General features: G+C 40.6%; 1 protein-coding gene across 1 annotated transcript in view; it reads left to right on the forward strand.

The window, feature by feature from the left end:
- B3GLCT (beta 3-glucosyltransferase) overlaps window positions 1-24,405 on the forward strand; it is a 130,717-nt gene that overhangs the window by 101,718 nt on the left and 4,594 nt on the right. Inside the window, 2 exon segments of the mRNA XM_034665043.1 lie at window positions 9,297-9,416; window positions 17,225-17,369. Of these exon segments, the coding sequence (XP_034520934.1) occupies window positions 9,297-9,416; window positions 17,225-17,369 (265 nt within the window).

Consider the following 24,405-nt stretch of genomic DNA (forward strand, 5'->3'; position numbering starts at 1 on the left):
AAAAATAGAAACAGAAGGAAAACTTCCAAACTTGTTCTATGAAGCCAGCATTACCTTGATCCCAAAACCAGGCAAAGACTCCATCAAAAAGGAGAATTACAGACCGATATCCCTGATGAATATGGATGCCAAAATTGTCAACAAGATCCTAGCCAATAGGATCCAACAGTATATTAAAAGGATTATCCATCACGACCAAGTGGGATTCATCTCTGGGATGCAAGGGTGGTTCAACATTCGCAAATCAGTATGATAGAACTCATTAATAAGAGACAAGAATCATATGGTCCTCTCAATTGATGTAGAAAAAGCATTTGACAAAACACAGCATCCTTTCCTGATTAAAACCCTTCAGAGTGTAGGGATAGAGGGTACATTCCTCAATTCCATAAAAACCATCTATGAAAAGCCCACAGCAAATATCATTCTCAATGGGGAAAAGCTGAGAGGCTTTCCCTTAAGATCAGGAACACAACAAGGATGCCCACTCTTGCCACTATTGTTCAACATAGTACTAGAAGTCCTAGCAACAGCAATCAGACCAGAAAAAGTATTCAAATTGGCAAAGAAGAAGTCAAACTCTCTCTCTTCGCAGATGACATGATACTTTATGTGGAAACAAAAGACTCCACCCCCAAATTACTAGAACTTATACAGCAATTCAGTAATGTGGCAGGACACAAAAATCAATGCACAGAAATCTGTTGCATTTCTATACACTAATGAGACCAAAGAAAGAGAAATTAAGGAATTGATTCCATTTGCAATAGCACCAAAAACCATAAGATATCTCAGAATAAACCTAACCAAAGAAGTAAAGGATCTATACGCTAGAAACTACAGAACACTGATGAAAGACATTGAAGAAGACACAAAAAATTGGAAAAACTTTCCATGCTCATGGAATAAACATAGTTAAAATGTCTGTGCTACCCAGAGAAATCTATACTTTCAACACCATCCCGATCAAAATACCAATGCCATTTTTCAAAGTGCTGGAACAAACAATCCTAAAATTTTGTGGAAACAGAAAAGACCCCGAATCACCAAGGAAATGGTGAAAAAGAAGGACAAAGCTGGGGGCATCACATTGCCGGATTTCAAGCTATACTACAAAGCTGTGATCACCAAGACAGCATGGTACTAGCACAAAAACAGACATGTAGATCAGTGGAACAGAACAGAGACTCCAGAAATGGACTCTCAACTCTATGGTCAACTAATCTTTGACAAAGCAGGAAAAAACATCCAATGGAAAAAAGATGGTCTCTTCAATAAATGGTGCTGGGAAAATTGGACAGCTATATAGAGAAGAATGAAACTTGACCATTCTCTTACACCATACACAAAGATAAACTCTAAATGGATGAAAGACCTCGATGTGAGACAGGAATCCATCAGAATCATAGAGGAGAACATAGGCAGTAACCTCTTCGACATCAGCCAAGCAAATTCTTTCATGACATGTCTCCAAAGGCAAGGGAAACAAAGGCAAAAATGAACTTTTGGGACTTCATCAAGATAAAAAGCTTCTGCACAGCCAAGGAAACAGTCAACAAAACAAAGAGGCAACCCACAGAATGGGAGAAGATATTTGCAAATGATACTACAGATAAAGGGCTGGTATCCAAGATCTATAAAGAACTTCTCAAACTCAACACCCAAGAAACAAAAAAAATGGGAAGATATGAACAAACACTTTTCCAATGAAGACATACAAATGGCTAACAGACACATGAAAAAATGTTCAACATCATTAGCCATCGGGGAAATTCAAATCAAAACCACATTGAGATACAACCTTACACCTGTTAGAATGGCAAAAATTGACAAGGCAAAAAACAACAAATGTTGGAGAGGATGTGGAGAAAGGGAAACCCTTTTACACTGTTGTTGGGAATGCAAGTTGGTACAGCTACTTTGGAAAACAGTGTGGAGGTCACTCAAGAAGTTAAGAATAGAGCTACCCTATGACCCAGCAATGGCACTACTGGGTATTTACCCCAAAGATACAGATGTAGTGAAAAGAAGGGCCATATGCACCCCAATGTTCATAGCAGCAATGCCCACAATGGCCAAACTGTGGAAGGAGCTGAGATGTCCTTCAACAAATAAATGGATAAAGAAGATGTGGTCCATATATACAATGGAATGTTACTCAGCCATCAGAAAGGATGATTACCCAACATTTGCAGCAACATGGATGGGACTGGAGGAGATTATGCTAAGTGAAATAAGTCAAGCAGAGAAAGACAATTATCATATGGTTTCATTTACATGTGGAACATAACATAGGGAATAGTAGGGAGATCGTTAGGCGAAGGAAGGGGAAAAAATGAAGGGGGGATAAAACAGAGGGGGAGATGAACTGTAAGAGACTATGGATTCTGGGAAACAAACTGAGGGTTTTAGAGGGGAGGGGTGGGGCGATGGGCTAGCCCAGTGATGGGTATTAAGGATGGCACATATTGCATGGAGCACTGGAGTTATTCACAAACAATAAATCATGGAGCACTGCATCAAAAGCTAATGATACATTGCATGGTGACTAACATAATAAAAAAACAAAACCCCAAAACAAATCAAAGAAGATGTGATATACACACACACACACACACACACACACACACCTGAGTGGAATATTACTTAGCTATAAAAGAAAGATCTTGCCATTTGTGACAACACTGATGGACCTGGAGGGTATTAAGTGAAATAACGTATTTGTCTTTCTCAGTCTGAAGTCTGATTCCACTAATAAACAGAATGTAAAAAAATTAATAAAAAGCAGGATCAGACCTATAAATACAGAGAACAGATGAATGCCAGAGAAGGGGAGTGGGAGGTTGGGCAAAATATGTGAAGGGTGGGGGAGATACAGACCTCCAGTTTTGGAATGAGGGAGCCATGGAATAAAGAGCAGAGCGTGAAGAATACCATGCATGATATTGTAATAGCGATGTAATGGGACAGATGGGAGCTGTACTTGTGCTGAGCATAACATGTATAAACTCGTCAAATCACTAAGCTGTACACCTGAAATTTATAACGTTACAGGTCTACTACACACACACACACACACACACACACAGTCATTATGCTGTTAAAAATCAATATGCAACTCTAAGCTGTATTATCATTTTGATAGCATGTAATCTTAAGTGCTGCCATATTGTTTTTCTTCATTTCTGTGCCTCAAAATTGCCTGAAATGGTAACATATTGTTAAATAGAAGTTCCTTTCCTGGATGAACAGCCAATCCGCTTGGATAGAATTGGAGATTCATCTGCTTTATCCACATTTCTAGTTTTTAGCAAAATGAAATATATGATGGTTATCAGACTCAGTCTATGGTTCTTCAGCTTTAAAAGGATATTGTGAGTAGGGTTGATGTTAAAAGGAAAAGAAACCCAGATGAGATGTTAAGTCCCAGTTATTTTAACCTCAGAAATTACAAGTTGAGGGTTGAATTGGCATTTTTAAATATGCAGGAGGAAGAGAAATACTTTATTTCTCAGGTCAAGAAGTAGGTGTAAATTTGCTGCAGAGGTCTTTGAGGGTTTTTTGTTTGTTTGTTTGCTTTTTTCTTGGCTTTTTTTCCTCTTTCCTTAAAAAAACAAAACAAAACAAGAAAAATGCACACACACAAAACCAAAAAACCAAAGAAAAACAAAACAGAAAACAAAAACAAAAACACACAGACTTTTACCAGCCAAGGGCCACAGTTTCTTTAAAGATCTTTAAGAATATATTCTCCATAACCAAATGGTGTCTTACTAGGTATCTGCACACTTCCTCACCTTTCCTTGCAGAGTTATCAGCTTACTCCTAAAGATGGATTCCAAACTAGCTGCCTAGCTGCCTTGGGTGCCCCAAACACAACAGTTTCAGAGAGAACGTTTTCTGGCCACTGAGAAACTGTCAATATTGTCAGAGGCCTTGACCTCCAGGCAGACATAAACATGATTAGCAAACTTGTAAACTCTTAGCACCACATTTTTAAGGGATTTTTTTTCATACATTAAATTTATTTTCTTCACTTTCAGCTTAGGCTTATTAGCTGGGCTATTTGTGTAAGACGCAGGAGTGTGGACTGGAAAGGTGTCCTTCTCTCCACTTTGACTTCTTAAGACCCTACCTATCCCCCAAAGGGGGAGAAATGAAATTCTAGAACACTAGTGTTCTAGACGTTAATACTTCTCTGTGAGAATTTGTGACTAATAATTTAGAGAAATACTTGATATATTCACCTCCTGGACATGCACAATGCTCATCAGGCGTGAGAAACATTGAAATTTATTTAGCTGATTAAAAAAATTAATCCAAAATTGACCATGGAACAACTTTCTTCAGGAAGCACTGATTAATATCATGAGAGAACTGGGGATTTGGTGGAGTGTGACCTGGCCAGCTCTAGTTTAGAACAGACAGTGGAAGGACTTTATAAGGCATCTGTAAGTGGTGTAAGTTCTTCAAACACAGGAAAACTAGCCCTTCTTAACATCAACCTTTGTCTCACCTTTAAAAAAAACTTTCTAGATTTTATTTTCCTATGAAGTCTTTCCCTTCCTTCATCCTTAGGGTAGCTATAGTTGCAGGCATTTCTCTGATCAGCTCCTAGACATTGCCCTTTGTAAGCTATCTTCTTGACATAGAACGGAGAAGTACAGGTGCCAGAGGTATAAACAGACATAAAAAGACAACTCATGTGGGCTTACTTGGGGGAAACATATGCATGGCTGTGCACCATAATTGGAAGGTTTCCTGGAAAGCCTCCCTGCCCAAATTCCCTTTCCTCACCTGCCAGCCATGTGCCTGACATGGACCTCATCTGTACCTCAAAAATTCCATTGTTGGGGGGGCACCTGGGTGGTAGAGTTGGTTAAGCGTCCAACTCTTGGTTTCGGCTCAGGTCAAGATCTCAGGGTCGTGGGATTGAGCCCCACATTGGGCTTTGAGTGCTCATTGCAGAGTCTGCGAATGTTTCTTTCTCCCTCCACCCACCTCTTGCTCTCTCAAGAGAATCTTTTAAAAAAAATCCATTTAGGGCCATCAAAAATTAAGATACCAAGTGTTAGGAAGTGGCAGAGGGTCAGTAAGGTATCCTCCAGACTGAGAAGGCCTTTTATTTATTTTTTTTAAATATTCACTTATTTGACAGAGAGAGAGAGAGAGGCAGCGAGAGAGGGAACACAAGCAGGGGGAGTGGGAGAGGAAGAAGCAGGCTCCCAGTGGAGCAGCCCGATGCGGGGCTCGATCCCAGAACGTCGGGACCACACCCTGAGCTGAAGGCAGACGCTTAACGACTCAGCCACCCAGGCGCCGCGAGAAGGCCTTTTAATACCAAAAAAGGAAGGAAGCCACTCCATACTGTTCACAGAGTTTTACTCAGGGTAACTTACTGACAGGTGGTTGGGTGGGCTGACAGACAAACTAGGCTGTAGTACACTCTTATTCTGCACCCCTATTCGAGGCCTCTATCTGGCCCTTTCTCCAGCTCTTATGGAGTGAGGGGCATGGTGGGGAGGTCACGGGGTAGTTATCTTAAGTGACCATCTGTGCACTAGAGGATTGCTACCAGTTATCTCAGCTGGGGCCACCTGTGCACCAGAGGGGAGCCCAAGACGAAGTCCTACAGATGGAGTCAATGTTGTCAGCACTCCTACACTCCACCCCCCGCCCCCGACATCTTTATGGCCCATATAATCTACCTTAGTACCAGATACCGGGAGGGGACTTGCATTCCAGGGCCACAGTAGCAATACAAAGAGCAACAGGAGCTTAACCAGTACCACTCCTGGTTTTTCAGCATTCCTCATTCTTGAGGGGTAGGGGTGATGACCAGTCTAACTGCTTCCTGCTGAAGAAGGGTACAGGTCAAGAGTTGAGGGATGAAACTGCCTTGCATCCGATTGCAGAGATTCTGTAGTACTAAGTTGAGCCCCCATCCTTTATAGAGCCATTATTTTGGAAGTCTTGCATATAGTCTTAGCATCTTAGTCTACATTTTATAACAAGGCCAGTTAGGTCAGTTCATGTGAACAGTGGTCTTATTTCAGGAGGTGGTCCTGCTGGTGGGGTTTCAAAGTCAGGCCTATAGTGTGCAAGAAGTCAGGTAGAAGATTAGCCAGACACACAAGGAAACCAGAATAATTCAGGGTCCAGCCTTGTTTTGGAGGTCAACAATCAACATTCAAAGATAATCAGAACTAGAATCTAACACCCATAAAGATATACCACTGAAACAACTTTTTCCTCTCTAAAAATCACCCTCATTTCTATCAAATGTAGCCAAATTAAGTGGTTTGTGGGGCACCTGGGTGGCTCAGTTGGTTAAGCATCAGGCTCTTGATTTTGACTCAGGTCACGATCTCAGGGTCATTAGATCAAGCCCCATTAGGCTCCAAGCCCAGCATGGCATCTGCTTGAGATTTTCCTTCTTCCCCCACCTTCCTTCTTCCCCTCCCCCTCCTCCACTGCAATCTATCAATCAATCAGTAAGTTGTTTGTAAAACAAGTCCAAACTTGGCCTAATTATTTTTTGGCCTAATTATTTATATAAATGCAGTAAGAATAGTGACCAGCCATTTAGATTCTTTTAAAGCTGCTTTGCTGGAACTTCTCATAAGGAATTTCAGATTGAGCCTTTAACAGCCTTTGGAGGCAAGAAGCCAAGCCAAATACTTGCCGTCAGACTCGCCTGCAATACCATTAGTTTGGGTTACTTCTGCTCTTCTTGAGGTCCCCCAAAATATCCTGTGGTTCCCAAGACTGCCAGGAAGTGACCTTCCTTACTCACCTGGTAAAGGCTCCTAGGAGTCCTGTAAACAAGGGACCAGGTTGAATTTTTTCAAGGAGCTTCCTTGGCTCCATAAAGTCAACCTTAGTTCCTTAAAGCTGTCTGGCCATATCAGAATCTATGTAGGTTCTCTCAAATAGGACCTTCCAGCCACAGCCTTGGTAATATAACCACTGTTTCTAATGTCCTGTTACAAGAACCTGTTCTTATCGAACTTATACAAATAACTGAGTTCCCGTTTTGTTGTTGCCACAAGCCCCAGCCAAACCCTTCCGGATATGAACTTACATCCAATTCACAACTCCCATTTGGCATTAATATCCCTAAGGCCTAGTACTTACCTTACTACCCTTTTCACCTTTATTTCTCCCCCAAATTCTGAAGCGTTTCCATAGATTAGCGTGCATTCAGCCAGTGACTGTTAGAGCTAGTATGGTCTGTTGGTTGGTGCAAGGCCAATAAATGGTTAATTCCACCTGGGGCCGCCTGTTGTCCCCTAATGCATGCATGAGAGGGCAACACTGGCCTACCTCCTAGTCCCTGGGGGTAGGTGGTATCCACTCCTGAAATTCTGCCATTAGCAGAGGGGCACTTGGCAACACCCCTGGCTTTTTAGAGCCTCCCTTCAAGGAAGTAAACAGCTTTCCCTTAGGCAATGCCTTCTAGAGGCTTAGCAAGACTGAGCTGGGTTGTTTGTATTTTCTCTCGGGGTCCAGATAATATTAGATCTTGCTACCATTGTTTACGAGCTCTTGATAGGCCCCCTTTCCACCATTTTATCATTGGGGGTATCTTTTATTTGTCCCTGTTTTTCAATCTATTTCCCTTTCGATTTCATGTAAGTCTGCCACTACAGTGGTTACTTTAGCAATGGGCCATTTAACCCTGGGGACGAGAAGGGATACGAAAGTCCCATACCCTGCCCCTGGGGCTGACTGTGAGATATGGACATTCATACAAGGGGAAAGTAATTCTTCATTGGGCCTACCAAAATGGGTGTAAATGGCACGTTTCATCCCCGGTTCCTCCATAGAGGTCCGGTGTAACGGAGGGAAGGGAACAGCTTCCTTGCTAAGCCAGGTTTTCTTAATGCTAGTGTTTATCCAATCAGTCAGGTGAGCTGAGCGCCTGCAGTCCTCACCCATACCTGCAGTATATAATCTTTGTCACAAGGCAGGTTGAGCAGTGGCCCAGGCCATTCTTGACGTCTTGAATCCATTTACCATAATACCATCTCCTCCAGTATCCCACAGTCCTAACACCCAAGCTGCCACCCATTCTCAGCCCTTTCGCTTCTCCACCATTTCAGATAGGTGTTTTTAGGGCATCCCCGTTCTCACACACTGGTCTGAAACACTCAAAAGACCCGGTTAATTCTCCTCACGGAGTGGTGGCTAGCCAGCTTGGGAGTTCCCGCACGGACAACGGGCTCCCCCTGGTGTAGCGCCGTTACCCAGGGCTTGTTTGATTTTTGGTATCCTGCCCATTACACCAAGTGTTAGTAAGTGGCGGAGGGTCAGTCATATCCTTCAGACTGAGAGTGCACTTTAATACCGAAAATGCAAGCAAGCCACTCCACCCTGCTTACGGTTTCACTCAGGACAACTTACGGTTGGTTGGTTGGCCGGTGGGTGGGTCGGTCAGGATGGTGATATGCAGCAATTCTCTGCCACTAGCCAGACCTTAATCCCTGGCTTTATGGAGCTAGGGGCATGGTGATGTCGTCACAGGGTCGTTATCTAAGGTGGCACCACCTGTACACCAGAAGCTCTCCTAATTACCTAAAGTGGTGCCACCCGTGTGCTAGAGGTGAGACCAAGATGGAGGGCCCAAGATGGAGTCAGTGATGTCAGCACCCTACACCAAGTACACTTGAAAATATGTGCCAGTTAGTTCACACTGACTGAGACACAGGACTGGCAGAAGTGAGCTAAATGGTACATCGGCCACCTTTACTTCATTAACCTGCCACCCTGTTCACCCAACCTAGGCAGACATGTGCTGGCAGTGGCTTATTAAAACTGGGGAGTAAGCCCCTTGTTTTTTAGTTTCTCTCCTGTTTCCAAGAATATACAGTCCACCTATTTTTTCTTTTTCTTTTTTTAAATTTATTTATTTGACACAGAGAGAGAGAGAGAGAGAAAGCAGGGGGAGGGGCAGAGAGAGAGAAGCAGGCTCCCTGCCGACAGGGACCCTGATGAGGCACTCGATCCCAGGACCCCAGGATCATGACCTAAGCCAAAGACAGATGCTTAACCGACTGGGCCACCCAGAGGCCCCAATTTTTTTTTCCTTTTTTGTGAAAGAAAGGCATTTCTTCTGTAAATCACTTGAATTTCATCTCTAAATGATTTCAGTAGAGTATTATACTATAATTACGCATATATACATATAATTATACATATAGTATGACCAGTGGGATGTAAGAATCATAAACTATTTACCGTGAACACACTTTTGAGTCAAGTCATTATTGCTTATGTTCCCTTTGGAATTTTAGCATCTCCAGGCTCCAGCACTTGCTTAGCTGTTATGACTCCAGCGAACCGGTGTTTCTGGGAGAGCGGTACGGCTATGGCCTGGGCACTGGCGGCTACAGCTACATCACAGGAGGAGGAGGGTAACTATGAGCATGGCTTTCTGCACATACTGTCAGCATTAACTTCTGTTTCCACGATGTAGGGATTGGTTTGTGACGGTGGACTATCCTGATACCTAAGTGCTCTGTAAATGGCAGCTGTTGCTTTTTTTTTTTTAAGATTTTATTTATTTATTTGACAGAGATAGAGACATCCAGTGAGAGAGGGAACACAAGCAGGGGGAGCGGGAGAGGAAGAAGCAGGCTCATAGCGGAGGAGCCTGATGTGGGGCTCGATCCCATAACGCCGGGATCACGCCCTGAGCCGAAGGCAGACACTTAACCGCTGTGCCACCCAGGCGCCCCGGCAGCTGTTTCTATAATAGGAAAGTGAACATTAAATTTGTTAAATGAAAAGAACCCATGCTAAAGAATATTTTATCCCCTGAAGAAATATAAATCGTTGTCAAGGTAGTTGGTAGAAATGTCCTTATAGGAATGATTGTTTCTAGGTAGCCAATTAGTTTTGATTGCTTAAATGAAAAAAGAAATTTGGATATAGATATTATTGAGAAAATAAGTCATTAGACTTAGATTATCTAATGTTAATAAATCACATTTCAGAAAAGAGTAGAAGTTTAGACTTAAGCAATTAAGTGATATTTGTGTAGGATTTATAGGTTTTAAATAATAGTGAAAAGTCAATGTTTTTAAATGAAGCATCTGCTTAAATCTCTTGGGAAAGATTTTGATTTGATTTATATGGTTAAATCAATTGAGAAATTAGTCTTTCTATTATTTCTGTAGTCTTTGCTATTGGGGTATGTAGGGGGAATCTTTTTTTTTTTTTAAAAGATTTTATTTATTTATTTGACAGAGAGACAGCCAGCGAGAGGGGGAACACAAGCAGGGGGAGTGGGAGAAGAAGAAGCAGGCTCCCTGCTGGGAGCCTGACTGGGGTGGGGGCTCAATCCCAGGACCCTGGGATCAGGCCCTGAGCCGAAGGCAGATGCTTAATGACTGAGCCACCCAGGCGCCCCTGTAGGGGGATTTTAACTTTGTATCAATGATAGTGATTTAAAGTCATTCAACAGGTATTTGCCGAATGTCCACTATGCGCTGAGCAACATTCTTGGCACTGGTTTCTAAACCTCTGAAGGGTCAGGACTTTATTTTTTTTTTATTATTTATTTATTTATTTATTTTTAATGTTTTTTTAAATTATATTATGTTAGTCACCATACAGTACATCCCTGGTTTCTGATGTGAAGTTCGATGATTCATTAGTTGCGTATAACACCCAGTGCACCATGCAATACGTGCCCTCCTTACTAACCATCACCAGTCTATCCCATTCCCCCATACCCCTCCCTTCTGAAGCCCTCAGTGGTCAGGACTTTATATTCTTACTTTGCGATCCCCTAGATCAGAATGGTTCCTACTGCGGGACCTCAAGAATCACGTTCCAGGGGTTCTGGTTTGGTCCAGCTGATTCAGTGGTTAATATAATGCTGATGGACATGGCTCTTCCGTAGTGATAACCAAGCCTGGGCAGGAGTACTGATCTTTGATGAGCAGTGGCACGCCTCTACCTGAGGTCAGTAGCAACAGGAGATGTGGGTGCAGGTAGGCCTTTGAAAAGACCCGAAAGGGAAGGCCAAGGAGTATTGATCTCTTCATTAAAAAAAAAAAAGAAAAAAGAAAAAAAAAAGCTCAAGCTATGTGCAGCCTTATGGTAATGCATTTAGTTTTCAGGGGGTGAGGTACTGGGGCTGGTTAAGGATCAGGGCATGGTAGCTGTTAAGTAAGAACTTCCTACCTTTGAAAGGGGTCCTGTTATTTCAATATGGGTTTGTATATTTTTGTAGCACATAAGTGTTACTATACTTTTAACACAGAAGTGACTTTTTGTCAAGAAAACTATTTTGTTGTCTTCCTTGCCTATTGGATTTCACTGTAATTTCTGAGACTGGCCCTTGAAGCCTGAGATGGCACTTGACTTCAGCCAGCCGGCATTGCCTTTCATCAGTCCAGCTGGTTGCTCATTCACTCCAAGAGCTTAGTGGGTGCAGGCATGGGGGACGCAAACAAAAGCCACAGTTCCTTCCATCTGGGAGCTCATAGGCAAATACACCGCACGAGTGTCAGGGCTCCCCTTCCCAGGCCCGTCGTGGGCACTGTAACCACCAAGATAGCACCTTTAACCTCTTATATGTTCAACTTCTACCTTGCTACTGCCACCTCCAGTTCTCCCATCTTAAAACTCCTTCCTGCCACCACACCCTCCCTCTTCTCCCCTTCAAACCATCTGCAGAATCCACAATTCATGATCTCCGCTTCCCCAGCCCCCACTTCCATCTGACCCCCACGCTTGGCCTTCAGCCTAAACTACCTTGCTGAGGTCTGTGGCCGTGTCCTCATAGCCACATCCAGTGTCTCAATTCCAACCTTCCTCTTGTTTAACCTCTTGGCAGCCTCTGACAAAGGTGACTCCTCACTCCTTGTAGGGCTCCTTTCTCTTGCTTTCCAGAACAGTGTCCTGTCCTTGTGTATTCCTGCCTTTCTGATCATTCCTTCTCAGGTCATTTTCCCTGTCCCTTAAATGGCTGTGTTTTTTAGGCATCTTTTCTGGTGTTCCTTCTCTTCTCACTCTGTATTCTCCTTGGTGATCTTATCCACCCCTGTGACTATGCTGAAAGCACCCAAACCTCTATCTCCAGCCTCCAGCTCTCTCCTGACCTCCGGATTCCTCCCTCCACCTACCAGAGGCCTCGTCCACTGGGGTGATTCACAGGACCTGAGACCCAGCACTGTCATCTCACCTCATCCTCTGACTCTGGGCCCTGTTGAGTGTTTTTCCAGTATTCTTGCCTCAGGGAAGACGTGGAACCATGAGTTCCCGCCCCAGAGACCTGTGAGTCTGCTTTACCCTTTCTCTTCCTCATTCTGCAGGACCTGCAGTCAACCCAGTCAGTTTTGTCTCCTAAATACCACTTCTGTCTCCACCTCCCCAGGGCTAATCGAGGTCACCCCACCTCTTATGCGTGCGCTTCTGCCGCAGCTCCTCGTCTCCTCTGCTCCTTGCTGTGCATCACACTGTAGCCCCAGAGACCTTTCTACAACCACGTCTGACCCTGTGGCCCTCCTGCTCAGAGGCCTTCACTCGCTTCCATTGCTTTAATTCTTCCCCAAGAGGGTGAACTCCTTCCTACCTTTGGCATCTAAGATAGTCTTTCGGATTCCTACAGGAGTCATGCTGGTCTGGGATTAGGCCTCATTTTAATCACCAGTTTGCTGGGTCCACAGCCTCTTTGGGTGCTGCCGAGGCCACTGTCTTGGGGCTAATGTCTCTAGCTGGTCTTTTCTCCTTCCTCCTGCCCTCTGACCCCACTTGTCCCTGAAAGCTGGCCATAGTTTGCTACCCACCTGGGAAGGATTCCTCTCTCTAGAAATTAGTTCTTCTGGGTTTCATATTGTCCATCTCTTCAACAATTCCATAGGTTAATGTAATTTTAATTTTATTTGGATTTTTTTTTTGTATTACCATGGGAAGTAAAAGTCTTTTGTATTCTTTTATAAAGCCCCTGTTACCGTTAGGATAAAGTCCAAATTCCTCATCAAGACGTACGAGGTCTCTCCTGACCTTGGCAGATGCTGTTTTACTTTTCTAGCTTCATTCATCTGTACCCTCACCTTATTTCAGTTCCTCAGAGGCACTTCTTCTTTCCTCTTCCCCAAGATTGGCATCTGCTGGTCTCTACATAGCACTGTGTCCCCTCCCCAGCTTTCTGTCTTTTGTCACCTGGCTCATCCTTCTCATTTTTTTGGATGCAATATAGCTGTTATTTATTCCTGGAAGCCTTTGGCCTAGTCTGACCTCTCAAATCTGGGTTTGATGCCTTTCAAATGTACTTTCATAGCATATTCTGCAAACCATTATCATTTAATTGCCTATTTACCTTTCTTTTTTTTTTTTTTTTTTAAAGATTTTATTTATTTATTCAACAGAGATAGAGACAGCCAGCGAGAGAGGGAACACAAGCAGGGGGAATGGGAGAGGAAGAAGCAGGCTCATAGCAGAGGAGCCTGACGTGGGGCTATCCCATAACGCCGGGATCACGCCCTGAGCCGAAGGCAGACGCTTTAACCGCTGTGCCACCCAGGCGCCCCCCTATTTACCTTTCTGTTTTCCACCTAAATTATGAATTATTTGAAGGCAGCACCTGTGTCTCGTTTCTCATTATATCCTCACTTCCTAGCATAGGGACTCATTTTTTACAAGGTACAATGAATAAATGAATAGACAAATGCATGAACATTGAGCCTTGGTCTTTATATAACTAACAACTGGTGTAATATTCTGCTTTTAATAGCACCTTCACAAAGATGCAGAAACATTCATCATGAGATTGTCTCATGTCAGCCTTTGAAAAAAGCTGCAGACATCATGTTAAATGGTTTCTCAGTAGACTTTTCTGATGATCTAGCTTAAGGAACAACCGCAAGTCAGGGTCAGTTAATGGCTTATAAAACCAATGAATGGATCATAACCGTCATTTAAAAATAATGAAATAGAATAAAATAGAAATATCATAGTGTATCATATGTAGTAAGGATATGTATTGTTTTGTGAAATTTTGTTTCAGTTATACACACACACAACACATATAAATGGTTATAGTATGAAATGTGTTTCTTGTGTTCTTACTATGGCTTACAGCCAAGTTCAGTTTTTGTAAAGCCTTGCCTTCAGCCATCTCCCTTCAGCCCCACGGAGCAGAGCCGAACCGGGAGTGTGGACTCCACAGTGATTTATGTGCAGGTATTCTGTATTGTTTGGAAAATGAGACCTTTGCATTATTTGAATGCAAGTGTCTGGTGTTCTCTTTATTGCTTACTCCTTGAATGTTCGGGTATCTGCAGACATTTTATTCAATAACCGCTTTCCTTTTTGAAACGCTTACCTCTGTCTGAGTAGGAAGCTATGATTAGGATGTCCTCGTTCTCTTTGGCAACCTCATCGAAGGGGCCAAGGGCGATGCTACCCAGAGACAGCCCTGACCTGTTCATCTGCTGGAAGACCAGGAGAGCCGGGCACGTTTCTGATGCCCTTCACCTTCTCTACGTGCCCTTGATCTGCACGCGCGGCCTTGGGCAAGCCCCTGCCTCCCATTCCAGTTTTTCTTCTGCTTAAAATTACTATGTTGTGTCTTAAAAGAAATCACATTATTAGTCTTACAGCCTCTCAACATCTTTTTAATATTTAAAAGTCGGCGGGCAGAGCAGACATAATATAATATGTCTGGTAGTTTTCCATTTTGGGGGATAACTTCATTTTGAAATAACCCATCAGCATACTAATAAGCAAGTGTTATTAAAGGCTCGTGTGTACTTAGTTTGTGTGAATAATTAATGTAAGACTGTTCTGTGTGAGGAGAGGAAAAGAGAAAAAAAATTACTAATAAAGATTTTATGCTTACGTTTTATCTTCCTGTAAAGTTAACTTTTCAGAGAGTGGGCCAGGATAAGAGTGGGCCTTCCTTTTCTTTTTCATTCTATTAGATGCTGACAAAAGAAAAAAATAAAGTGTTTTATTTAAATTGGGCTTAAGATAAACAAGATTATAGCTCTGATTGGAATACAAGTACAGTTGGCCCTTGAACAACACGGGTTTGAATTGTGCAGTTTGCTTATATGTGGATATTTTTTTCATAAATACAGTATAGTACTGTAAATGTATTTTCTCTTCCTTATGATTTTCTTAATAACGTACTCTTTTCCATAGCTTATTTTATTTTTAGAATACAGCTTATAACACATGTAACGTACAATGTATTAATCGATTATTTATGTTATCAGTAAGGCCAATAGTAGGCTATCAGTAGGTATCCTTTAGGGGAGTCGAAAGTCGGATCAGATTTTAAACTGCACACGGGGCTGGACCCTCTACACTGCATTGTTCAAGGTCAACTGCAGTATACTTACTTAGGAAATTCCCCTTGATTTGGCCTCAGATAGATGTTTAAAGGGAAGTGTCTATCTCTCGCAGACTCATGTCCCCTTACATAGGCCCTTTTCCTGGGGTCAGGTTGATGAGCAGGAGTTTGACTCAGCAGGAAGCTGCTATCCCAGTCCCTGGCGGGCACTGGACTCTGAAAGAAAGAGAATTTCTGGTGAGTTTTCAAATGTGCAGTTTTCCTTTTGGTAGAGTTCACAAGAACTGTGTTTCTTCCTCTGGTACAGTCCTATTTTCTTATATCAGCTTAAATAAAGAGCTGCTTTTTCCTCTTGTCTGGTCTTGTTTCACCGTGTCCGCTGGCATCTTGGCCGGGATAGAGGGAGTGCCCTGTGTGTGTTGCACAGCCAGCTCTTGGTCACTAGTGTTAAACTACACTGAACTGAGCCTCCAGCTGAGTGTGGAATTCACATTTTGCCTCAGGAATTGTATCCAAGGTCTTTGTCCTTTTTTCCTTCCCACTGGACTGATTCATAGGAACTCCTTCTTCTCCTCTGGGAAGATCTTTGCAAAGGCAGCTTTATTTTCACTTGTTTGAAGCATCAAATTCTGTTGAGTGCTTACTGCGTACAGGCCCTGCATTGGGCTCTGGGAATATATGGATACATTGTAGACAGATTTGCCTTCAAGGAAATCGTTGCTTATTGGGAATGAATTTGTGAACCGTATTAGTCTGTTCAGCCCTATCAGCTATTGGATTATTCATAATATGAGAAGATCCATTACTACCATAGGGCCAGAATGGTCCCCTATTTTAGGACCAATCTGTATTTCAAAAAGAGGAGGATTTATTGCAGGAACTTGGTGCAAGAGTGTTGGCAAGGGCCGGAAGAATAAAATGGTGCAGGTGGCTCTACTGAGAGCTCAGTCATCACAGCAAGCTGCCATGGCCCCACAGGCTGGAAGGGCAAAGCAAAGGCTGTATTCTGGAGTCCATTCATGTGGGTTGCTGTGGCTGCTCCTGCGGTTGGGTCTCAACACTGCATCTGGGCCAGTTCCAGCACTGGCTCCGCACTGCTGCTGTGGTTCTGCCACCGACACTTTGCTGCCCTGGGGCTGCTGTGCTGGAGCCTGCACTGCCCACCATGCCCTGCCTCTGCCCCAGAGACTGCCAGAGCCAGAAGTGGATGGCCTCCCCAGTATTGTGCCCCTTGTTGTCAGATGGAAGCCGGGTCTTAGCTGGCAAGGGAGTCTGGAAAATACTGTTTTACAATTTCTAGTGTCCTGCAGATCTGAGGAGGGCACAGAATGGCAGGACAGGGCATGAGTTCCACCAGAAAGTACCCAACATACCAGGTCAAGTAGCATCATAGCACTATTTGAGGCAAGTCAATCTGTCTCTGTCTCTCTCCTTTATCTTTCTCAAAATCACCTAAAGGAAGCTTCTGAAGACTGGAATCACTTGGACAATGCCTGGTGGTTTCAGTTAGATGTGATCTCACTGTCAGTCATCACCTGTATGAGTGACGTACCTGGGCCCATCTACTTGCTGGGAATGTTGGTGGATTTTGTTATTGATCTCATTGAGAGTGTTCAAACTAAAGAACTATCCTAATTTTCCATTGGCATATTAGGAAAAGAACATCGTATAGTATTCATTTGCAAGAACGATTTAAAGAAATAAAATTGCCTATTAGGTAGGTAGACACTTCTTCAAAGTCCATTTTCCTTTCATAGAAAGCACAAAACATTTTCCCCAGAATATCTAAGACACTGCTGATGTCAACAACTTTATCAAGAATGTGGCTCCAAACCATATTTCTTTATTTAGATTAAAGGTCTTGAGTTGCTGCTGCTCTAACCCCTTTCTCTGTCTGCTCTGGCTTCCCACTAGAATGGTCTTCAGCAGAGAAGCAATCAGGAGACTTCTCGCCAGTAAGTGCCGCTGCTATAGCAATGATGCTCCCGACGATATGGTCCTAGGAATGTGCTTTAGTGGGCTGGGAATCCCTGTGACGCACAGCCCTCTCTTCCATCAGGTGAGAACGATGTTTTTATTCCTGCCTCAGAGGGAGAGAGGGGGATTTTCTTCTCACTTAAAGATCCTATTTCATTCCCTTCACTTATTTCTGGAAACAATCTCAAGAGCTATGTGGACAGGCCCCAGGGGGGCATCCTTAACAGACCTCCTTGTTCAGAGGGTTGATGCTGTACCACATACAGCAGGAAGATGGAAGTCAGAAACCTCTAGAAAACGAAATAGTGTTTGACCATTGTCTTTGAATATAGGACAAGGGAAAAGCTGCTCTTTTTTTCCCTTCTATTTTCGAGTTAAAAAATTGATGGCATTTAAAAATTATCAAATGCTATCTAGAAATATACAGGAATGACCTTATATTTCCTGCTGTATAAATGCCAAGTATATGTAATTCTGTATTGTCCTCAGTTTTTACACTGTCCACTGGTTACGTTTTTATTGGGCTTACTCCTCTTTGGTTGCTAGTAAGCTGAGTGGCTAAACTCTATTAAGCTTCAATTTTGTATCTCAATAAGCATATAATCTGGGGGTAGTTGTTGTCTGAGGTGATGTTTATGAAGGACGGTTGGTGCTAATAACTTCACTGTACTGCAGGTTGCAGAAGGGAATCCTTTGTCCTATTTTTGGTAGTTTTTAAGAATCAGGTCAGTGAATGTTCTGATGTTGTAAGAATAAATATGTTGTCATATTTAGTAACCAGTAGCAAATGCTATCATAGCAATATAGACAATTAAACGTGACAGAAATAGCACTATAGGAAATAACTTGAACAAGGCAAAGAAAGTGCGTTATCAAGAAAGGCAGAATCCACTTCTGCATCTTGAGGACCATAAGAGAGAATAAACACAGACTTTTCATAATACGAAAGGTATGAGAAACCTCTTTCTTGGTACCAGTCAGGAGTACTTATCCATTTTTTTAAAACCTTGAGAGGCCTTACCCATCTTAAGCCTGTATGTTGTCTTATGGGATGACTTAGAGAAGCAAGTTATTTTCTCTCGCTCTCTCTCTTGCTCTATCTTCATAGTGTTTCACTTCTAGAAAGGGAAGGGTAATTAAAACTGTTGGTGTGTAAGGGGAATGATTTATTATTGTTAATAATGCAGCGTTAGAGTTTTATAGCAGCCTTTTTCACAAAAGGAAGAGTATGCTAGTGAAGAAAATGATAAAGAGAAAAGATAGCAGGAAAATACTCTTTAAGCAAAAATCCTTTGAAGATAATTTAAAAATGAAAAAAAAATTGTCATTTCCCAGACTTTAAAACTCTTGGTTTCTCTAATTCACATAATAAATTTTAAATCTTTCCAAAATTGTAAAATATGCTTAAAGCATATCCTCCCCAACACATACCTCTATATCTTCTAATTCTTAAGCCTCTTTTAGAGGGTTTGCTATGATTTAGAAATCATTTCCCATTTGTGATGCTTGATCAGTATTCCAAACAGTGTATTTGTTCATATTGAGAAACACATATGAGGCAAAGAGATACAAATCCAAGATTCCCGAAGAGTTAGAGATAGACTGGGCTTTTGGAAACAGTCTCAGATACAAAGTTGCCTGGGCCACTTTCCTTCTCTTTTTAGTCAGGGGGGGTTATTGTGAGATCATAGGCTTAGAAGGGGGCTTCAAGGAATGTCTAGTATATCCTTTTATTAAAAACAAAGGATCTAGAGCATATGGTTTTCTGTTCAGTGGGTATGGCAGCATGCAATGGCTAGTGGATCCTCTGCACAAAATCGTCAAAATACTCATTTCAGGACTCTGGAAATCAACCAGAAGCACCGAGAAGCATTTATTCCTGAAAGAGTATGGTTTCAGTAAGACCAACAGAGTATGAGGCCTTCTGAGGCCTTTCTGCCTGAAGCCCCCCAGTCTCCACCTCCCTAGCCACCCCAGCTTGTTAGAGAGAGCAACAACAGTTTGACCAGTATGGGTCTGGCTGGGGAAAATGGCAGCTTTGCTGTCAGAGGGGGTGGACTTGGTTTGGGTAGGGAGAGATAAAAACCCATAGATATGTCAGCTAAAATAGTCAAACTTAGTAGGAAACAAATAAGAAAAATCTGCACCTTTGTGGGCCTGAGGTTGCAGTCTCAGATATGGTAAACAGTTTCTTAGCCAGAAATTTAATACTTAGTAACCTGAAAATAAGAGAGAAATAACAGGAAAGCTCTCCACAATTCCACACTGGGAAACCATATGCATGCACATGGGACACTGGATGAGCCTAGGAGAAAGTAAAATCCAAGGCATATTTGAGAACCCACTGAAGCTATCCATAGGTAGAAGCCTTATGGGCTTGAGGTATTTGAGCATAACCTCTGCCTGTATCATAAGTTGACTGCTAAGCTGTTCAAGCACAGGGGCGACCTCTAGCAAGCCAAGCTACAAGATAAAAGTTAGACCTAAAAATTGAGTGGAGGTATCCATAGCCACACACTGCAGTGAGAAAGATTCCACAGTGTAAATCCAGGCAAATTACTTTTTAAAAAGTAGTAAAAATAAACAGATTTGTTGTTACAATACATTTTCAAAATAATCAACTTCCAACAAATTACCATGACACAAAGCAAAGAGATATATTGAGGGAAAAATGTAGGAATAGAAACTGACTCTGAGTGGGACCAGATATTGGAGTTGATAGACAAAGACTTCAGGAAGCTAATAAAATTATAGTCACAGAATTAAAGGAAATGATGTTCATAGAGTTAAAGGACAGTATGATGACAATGACTCAACAAATAGCAAATCTTAATAAAAAAAATAGAAACTATGAAAAAAACAAATGAAAATTCTATAGCTGTAAAACCAAATAATTGAAATGAGAAATTATCTGGGTGGACTTAACAGTAGGTTTGAGATGGCAGAAGAAACAGTGAATTTGAAAGCAGGTCAATAGAAATTACCCAGTCCAAAGAACAGAAAGAAGAATGAATAAAGAAAAGTGAACAGAGCTTTAAAATACTTTAAACTATAAAGTGTACCAACATATATTTAATAGGAGTTCTAAAAAGTGAGTTGAGAGAGAATTGGATAGAATATTTTTTTGAAAGAAATAGGGTTTAAACTACCCAAATATGATGAAAAACATTAATGTATAGCTCTTAAAGGTTCAACAAAGCTCAAGTAGGATAATCATGAAAAGAATCACACACAGACATGTTACAGTTAAACTGTTGAAAGACAATGAAAAAGTCAAAGTCTTAAAAGCAACCTAATGAAAAGGGAAACAAAAAATATAGTTACTGGTTGATTTTTCATTAAAAATATTAGAAGCCTGAAAGCAGAAGTAAAGAAACAAAGCAAAACAAAACAAAACAACTAATGATTCTATATCCAATAAAACTATCCTTCCAAAATGAAAGTGGAATAAAAATATCTGTAGGTAAACAAAAAGTGAGAGAAATCTTTTCCAGTAGACCTTCCCTACAAGAAAACAAAAGGAAATCCTTTGGGCTGAGTGAAAGTGGCTCATGGTAATTAGAATATATAGGAAGGAATGGAAAAATACTGGATAGGTTTAATAAGGAGGAAAATATAAAAGACTGTGTCTTTGTGTATACATATATGTATATATGTGCATATATAACTAAAAGAATAAAAGTGTGTATAAACACATAAACATACATATTTTCTCTCTCAGTTTCTTTAATGAATAAAAGATTGTTTGAAACAATTTTATAACCCTATTGTTGGGTTCATAACATAGATAAATGCAATATATAATGATAATAGTTCAAAGGCAAGGGGGAGGAAATGAAGCTATGTTGTAGCAATTTATTTTATTGGAATTAAATCAGTATGAACCTAAGTTAAAGATGCATATTGCTATCCTTGGAGCAATCTCTGAGAAAATGATTTTAAATATATAGCTTAAAATATCAATAGAGGGATTTAAATATACATTAAAAGATTTTGTTTGACCAAAGAAGTCAATAAAGGAGAAACAGAGGGACAAAAACATGAGACATACAGAAAATAAATGGCAAGATGACTGATAAAAATGCAGGTATATCAATTATTATATTAAATATGAATGGACTAAACTCCTTAGTCAAAAGGCAGATATTGTCAGATTGCAAAAAAAGCAAGATTTGACTATATGTTGTCTATAAGAGTCAAGTACACTTTAGATTCATAGACACAAATAGGTTGAATGTAGAAGGATGGGAAAAGATGTACCCTGTAAACAGTTAATCATAGAGAGCTTGAGTGGTTATGTTAAACACAATATACTTCAAGAAGAAGAATATTACTAAAGAGGAAGAGGGACATTTCATAACCAAAAGTCAATACATTAAGAAAATACAACAATTATAAATGTATATGTATACCTAACAGATCTTCAAAATACATGAAACATAAATGGACAGACTTAAAATGAGAAACAGACAAATACTAACTACTTGACTTAACTGACATAGAGTGTTTCATCTGATAACAGCAAAATGCACATTCTTTTCAAGTGTGCATGGAATGTTCTAAAGGACAGATCACATGCTAGGTCATAAAACAAGTATAAATGAAGTTTAAAGGATTGAAAACATACAAAATATATCCTCCCAGCAATGGAATGAAATTAGAAATCAACAGAAAAAAAATGGGAGAATTTCCAAATATTTGGAAATTATACATACAACACATTTTATAATGGGTCAAAGAAGAAATCATAGGGAAGATTAGAAAAAAACTTGAATAAAAATGAAAACAAAACATAACAAAAGTTTTTAGCATAGCTATATAGGGATTAGAGGGAAATTTATGGCTTTAAACATACTAGAAATGATAAGGGTATTAAATCATTAATCTAAACATCTGTATTGAAAGCAAAAGAATATTATAATTCAAATACGAAATAAGTGGAATAAAAGAAATATTAAGGGTTACAATACAAGTCAACATAGAAAACAGAAAAACAGCAGGGAAAATTAGTTAAGCTAAAAATGAATTATTTTAGAAAGATCAGCTAATTTGGTAAACCTTTAGCTAGACTTCCCAAGAGAAAAAGAAAGAAGACACAGATTACCAAAGTTAGGAATAAAAGAGGGGACATCATTGCAAATCCTACCAAAATTGTGCAAACAAGTTAGACAATTTAAATGAAATGGGAGAAATTTCTTGAATCACACTCATTAGCAAAACTGTCTTAAAAAGAAATGGAAAAATATTTGAACCTACATACATTGATGGGATGGAAATTAAAGGAGTGAGAATACTTTCCAATTCATTTTATGAGGCCAATATTAGCCTAGTATGTCAAAGATGCATATTGTTGGGGTGCCTGAGTGGCACAGTTGGTTAAGCATCTGACTCTTAGTTTCGGCTGAGGTCGTGATCTCAGACTCCTAAGATTGAGCCCCACATCAGGCTCCACATTCAGCGGGGAGTCGGCTTTGATTCTCTCTCCTTCTCCCTCTGCCCCTCCCTCCTTCACCCCTCCCACACACACGTGCTCTCTCTTTCTTCCTCTCAAATAAATAAATCTTTAAAAAATATGCATATTGTTATACCTAGAGCAAGAATTTAGAAAATCACCCCAAAAATACTGCTAAAAAAGTAACGAAGGGATTAAAATGTATATCTCAAAAGTAAACTATAAGCCAATATTACTCTTGAACATAGATGGAAAAATCCTTAACAAAATATTAACAAACTGAATCCAGCAATATATAAAAGGGGTTATATGCCATGACCAACTGGGATTTATCACAGGAATGCAAACTTGGTTTGATATCCAAAGTCAATCATTGTTATATACCATGAGTAGAATAATGAATAAAAACCACATGATCCTCACAATAGACACAGAAAAAATATTTGACAAAATCTAACACCACTTCATGATTTAAAAAAACCCAAACAAATAGAAAAACAACAAAAAAAACCCCTCTCAACAAAACAGTTCTTCAGTCTGATAAAGTGAATCTACAAAATAACAAAATTGGGAACAAGGTAGGGATGTTTGTTCTCACCACTTTTATTTAGCATTATACTCAGTGGTTCTAACCAGTGCAATAAGATGCCATACACACACACACACACACACACACACACACACACACACACACACACATATATATATATACAAATGAATATATATATTCATTTGTATATTTATATTTATATATATTTACGCACATATATGTATACATATATATCGTAAGGATACAAGTTGGAAGGGAGGAAGTAAAACTGTCTTTATCCACAGACCACATGATCTTGTATGTAGAAAATTCTATGGCTCTACCAAAAAAAAAAACCCTACCAGAACTAATAGATGAGTTCAGCAGGGTTATGGGCTACAAGGTCAACATACAAAAGAAATTGCGTTTTTGGCAACAAAAAAGTCTGAAAATGAAGAAAACAGTGTCATTCAAAATAGCATCCAAATGAATAAAATATTCAGGAATAAATCTAAAAAGGAAGTTACACTGTACAATAAAATTCTGCCAAGAGAAATTAAGATGTAATTAAACGAAGAGATATATACCAATTTGATGGATTGGAAGACTCAATATTGCTATGATGGCAGTTTTCTCCATTGATTTTTTAATATTCATTTAAAATGATTTTTATTATTTCATCTTATTCACTTAAAATTAACTTATTCTGAATGCCTAAATGAAGTGTTCTGGGTCAGAGATAGATTTTTACATTAAGTACCTCACAGTAAATGACAAGCACATCTTGCCCCCATCCCCACCCCCACTGCCTCTCTGACCTAGTTTTTACCTCCAGGGCAGTCTCATGAGGGCCAATTCAATTGGCCTGCACAAGTGGCGAGATACCCCATAGACAAGAGACAAAGAAAAATTGTTTTCTCTGCTTCTAAAGGTGAACCCTTCCTTACTTCAGCATTTTGGTATGCAAATAAACACTTCATTCTTCCTTGAAATGTAAATGTATCCCAGGGTGGAAAGTGTTCAGGTCTTTTTGGCACCTTGGGGCTTACCCTCTGGACCTAGCTCAGGGATATAACCATTGGCCTCGCCAACAGATAAGGGAAGTTTTACTCTCCTTTGGGAGCAGAGCAGTTAACT

Source organism: Ailuropoda melanoleuca, chromosome 7 (assembly GCF_002007445.2).
Source record: "Ailuropoda melanoleuca isolate Jingjing chromosome 7, ASM200744v2, whole genome shotgun sequence".
Lineage (NCBI taxonomy): Eukaryota > Metazoa > Chordata > Mammalia > Carnivora > Ursidae > Ailuropoda > Ailuropoda melanoleuca.